This window comes from Sphaeroforma arctica (assembly GCF_001186125.1).
Source record: "Sphaeroforma arctica JP610 unplaced genomic scaffold supercont1.83, whole genome shotgun sequence".
Classification (NCBI taxonomy): Eukaryota; class Ichthyosporea; order Ichthyophonida; genus Sphaeroforma; species Sphaeroforma arctica.
In genome coordinates, this window is record NW_014040475.1 from 14771 (window position 1) to 19657 (window position 4887).

At 42.6% G+C, this 4887-nt stretch overlaps 1 protein-coding gene across 1 annotated transcript; it reads right to left on the minus strand.

The window, feature by feature from the left end:
- Positions 1–3450: 3450 nt before the first annotated feature.
- Positions 3451–3763, minus strand: SARC_01951 (hypothetical protein; the record flags this gene model as incomplete). The annotated part of the gene is made up of 1 exon (XM_014304302.1): positions 3451–3763. A coding segment is annotated over one exon (313 nt), but the record flags the coding sequence as incomplete, so codon positions are not given.
- Between the last annotated feature and the right edge of the window lie 1124 nt (positions 3764–4887).

Consider the following 4887-nt stretch of genomic DNA (forward strand, 5'->3'; position numbering starts at 1 on the left):
CTAAACAAGCAAGAATAGCCAAGGACTACACGAAGTACAGCCAATTCGAGCAGAATCACCAAAACATGTGCATGGATTTAGAAAGAAATAATCAAGATTACAGTTGAGTACATACTTTATTCCTATGAGGGCTTGAGATGTGATCACATCGAAGCACACACCCGAGGCATCAATCTTAAAACCGTAATTTCTTATGGGCTGTAAGACTAGTTAATAAGCAGGAATGGTCAAAAATTACAGGAATAAAACAGAACATGCGATTAGCATGACACCTGATTTAACAGAAATTTAAAGAAGGACATACCAAGGGCCCATAAATTGGACAGTGAAGACAAAAGAAAAAGAAAGTGTGCAACAGACTAAAGATGTCAGTAACTAAAATAACATTGAAAGACAAAAAATTGCACATCGTAATCAAGGGATAAAAAAAGTACTAAGGCTAACTGAATAGACAAAACGGCCACACAGGCAGACAACGCAAACAATATAACCGCAAACTAAGACAGCGGGTTTTAGGGTTTTAGGGTTTAGTTGCAACAGCGAGAAACAGCCACACAAGTACACAAATCCTAGTGCACACATACGATCTTGCTAAGAGACAGAGTGAGACCTTGAAAGGGTGGTAATAGGACCGAGCATGTAAGGGTCACATACCACAACCGTATATACACATACACATTTAGCAAGTTGCTAAAACACACAGTTTCGAACTTCACGGGTGACGTCATAAAAGCGAACATCCAGTGAAAATCGCATATGAGAAAATATTTCCACATATGACAGAATAGGCACAAGTATTCCCACACGTGACTAAATAAGCTTAACAACAAACACCAAACATACCTTTACAAACACAGGAAGGAACGCAACAAGCCACCGCGCAACACGGGACGGTGAACACTCCCCACGGAAGTGCAGCAAAGCGTGATAACAACAAAGGTACGTAAAATAAATCGAATTTTTATTGATCTTTACAGAAGTTACCAGCGTAGACAAGGCAGGTGAAGCGCTCATTCGCAGTAAATATAGCACAAGTTTTTACTGATAACCAGTGAAACACACACACCAACACAGTCAACTCAAAAGGCCATTTTCAACTAGAGCAGGCGTGTGTGGTGGTGCCGGGGGTGGCACAGGCGCAGATGGTGCTGGTGACAGACCAGTATGGGGGACAAACCCAGTCAGTGGTTCAAGCCAACCACCACCGGGTGGAGTGCCCATACAGACTGTAGCATCTAGGGACCAGATTATCAAAGAGCCTATCCAAATCCCAAATCCCAGAATAATCAATTACTGAGTTTTGGAATTAGGATTGGAATATTTCTGATATTGGAGTCATCAGAAATACTAGCGGTAGAACCGGTAAGATATACCGGGACTCTTGCGTGTGAGAGAAACACTCAAGTAAATCCTGAGTCTAGGGAAAACACAAATAAAAACTCAGTTCGGTTATCTCAGACTGTGGAATTTTCCTAGCTGAGATAACCGTACTTGAGAAGAGATCTATTGTATCCTATTGTCAAGTACCTTTCAGCTACTCTCCATACTCTACAAGGCATCAGCCATGCGTCTAGAAATAAACAAAAGCATTTGTCAAAGTACGTTTGTAGCCAAATTAGAACAAACGGCACCAGTAAACATTGCGAGTCTACACAAGATGAGAGTAGGTATTCGCGACGAACGTCGCATGCCAAATGTAGACGCAGAACTTAGAGATAAGATCAAGCTATCAATAAGAGCGGCGACGATGAGGAGGATGGATTATTCAAAACAGTCAGTAGATTAGCGAGCTAGAGCTCATGTATTCCCGCTTAAGTGATAGGATTAATGAACCTGCACTATCGAAACTACTTAAGACCTCAAATTTCCAAAGTTACCAAGAGACAGTTACTTCAAAATGGAGAATTGTGAAGACAATATAGAGTTTACTACGCAATGCAGAGACCAATTCTTAGTCAAATCTATGCCACTATATCAGAATCCCGCGCTAGTGAGATATCTATTAGATTCCACTGGCGCAACTGAGAAGACCAAGGGGTTACTCAATGAGATACAAGAGTCAGAAACGCAAATCACAAAGCACTACACTAAACCAGATCAATTTAATATGATTATTATTGATAGAGTCAGACATCAGCCAGTAGACTTATCTGTTAATGAAGTTTCTCAACGACATGGAGAACAAGGCACTGAATGTAGAGGTACGCACAGGGAGGTTGCATAGAACAATGCAAGTGTTAGAGGAGCGTTACCGAAACACGGACAAAGAGCCCATACACACGCAAATCCTCAAAGTAGCAAGATATCAGCCACTCCTGTATTATGGACAGCAGGAGAAAGTGGACGCCATCACTAAAGTGGACAAACTGCCTGATGAAAGTGACGTGCACATATTAGATAAACCATTCTCTTACTGAAGCAACCATAAGAGCAGCAGCCAAGGTAGAGGCAGATTGCATGCACAGAGAGCGCAAGAGATACAAATCTTACGCGGCCACTGTAGTCAAATACGCAAAGATACCAAGTATCTCAACGTACTCCCCTCTTACAAGGGGTATTTTGTACTTTTATTGAATAACAAAGAACCATTGTTTCTATTATTTGTGTTGGAACATATATTTGCTAAAGAAGTAAGTTTACTATCATATTACATATTAGCTATATAGTATAATAACTGCCATGTGCCTTTTTAAGATACTATTTTTAATTATTCGGCCAAAATATAAGCCGTAATATATTTTGGCCTTATAGCGTTTTGAGGGTTTGAGTCTTATATATTCGTCTTAACGCCCTGGAAGCGAAAGGACAGTGTGTATACGTAGTTGTATATGTGTTGAGTGCTCTACTAGGGTAGTGGTAACAACATGTAGGCTTGCTCTCCTCAGACTGCATTGAGGCTGGAATAATTGTAAAAGGAAGAGTAAAAAGGGGGTGGCGGGGCGACGGGCTGGGGCTTCATAGGGTGGTGGCAGCGAATCGGATAAATATCAGAGGGTTCGTGGTGGCGGCTGGAGCCGAAAACGCTGGGGGGGGGAGGGGGCGAGCGTGAGCTGGGAAGACGACAGAGAAGGGGGAGGAGTCTAAGTGATGGTCGACCAGTCGGGGTTTGTGCACGTTGTATGTGTATGTGTAGAGACACGTTGGTGTAGCGATTTTACGGCTTAAGGGGGGGGTCCGGAGAGTATGTAGGGCAGGTGTCTAGATGGGTAGGAGGGCAGATAGAGCCAGGAGGGAGGTGGATGGATCAAGGCAGGACGGATTGCGGTGAACATCGATCGGGTGGAACTCTCTTGACGATATAGGATGCATAGCGAAGGTAGCATACGCGGTAGAGTGTGTTGGTAATGTGTGTATGGTTGTTGTCGGGCGTGTGAGCTAGTGCTGCAACAAGCGACGGTTGATAAGGGTATGGGGATGGCGGTGAGTGTGATATGTGTATGTTAAAAATACGGTTGAGGTCAGATTGTGCATCGGTGGTGGCTTTCTGATAGTTGTTGCGGTCGGTGATAGCGGTGATTGCATCAAGTTCTGAGAATGCGGCATGTGCGCCTAAGTATATGGCGGTGTCGTTGACGTGAGGGTTGTCGTTGGTGTGAAGAACGGCAGAGAGGATGGTGCGGACAAGTTGAATGAGGTTGTTGGCGTGGGAGATATTGCTGTATGGCTGGAGTGTTGGGAAGATATCGCGTTGAATGCGTTGGGCGCTATCGAAGGAGGAGAATGTAGTGGTGGGGATTTGGCTCGTGGGTGGAGGGACTCGCATGGTGATAGTGAATCAGAGACCAGAATGTCGATCAGAAGATCAGGTGGTGAGATCAGAGATCAGAATGTCAATCAAAGGATCAAGGGTGGGGAGATCAGAAGGCAGAAGCTCGGGTGGAAATCTAAGAGATATATATAGGGTATATATAAAGAAATATATTCGATATAGGCCCGTAACCTGTTGGAACATATTTTAGCTAAAAAAAAGTATGTTTATTATCATATTACATATTGGCTATATAATAAAATAACTGCCGTGTGCCTTTTTTAAGATATTTTTACAATTATTCGGCCAAAATATAAGCCGTATTATATTTTGGGCCTTATAGGGTCTTTAGGGTTTGAGTCTTATAAATTCGTCTCAACAATTTGACATGTGTATAAATGACATAAACCCTTAACTGGGTTTATGTCATTTCTCAAAATAGACCTTAAATTACCTAAATAACCTGCATTCACCCTCAGAGAGCTACAGCATTGTCTGATATTTAACCTCAGAAAGTTAGAGGGCTCGATTATTGATAACCACGCGAGCAAGGTCGGTAAGGTATAAGAAAGAAAAAATAATAAAAATAATAACAATACATAACCATGATTGTTGCACCGCTTCTCGTCGGCGCTTGCGGGAGCGTGTTTGTGTATCCTTATGGTATGCTACGATGTCATTAGCCTCGTCAAACGCCTCTGCCGTTCATGTCGAATATGGGTGAGGTCAGATTGTGCATCGGTGGTGGCTTTGTGATAGTTGTTGCGGTAGGTGATAGCGGTGTTTGCATCGTTCTGAGAATGCGTACTTAAGTGTTTCTCTCACACGCGGGAGTCCCGGTATAGCTTACCGCTTCTACCGGTAATATTTCTGATAACTCTAATATCAGAAATATTCTAATCCTAATTCCAAAACTCAGTAATTGATTATTCTGGGTTTCGGGGTTTGGATTGGCTTTTTGTTATTCTGGTCCCTAGATGCTACAGCCCCCCCAACTTTATACTTCTGAGCCTGCGTAGGAGTCGAAAGTGACATCTTACAGTACTAGATTATCTAGAGGTTGGTGTTTGTATACAGGAAATAATTGTCCCTTAGGGAGCATAAGATGAAAAAGCTGCCACCAATATATATTACATATT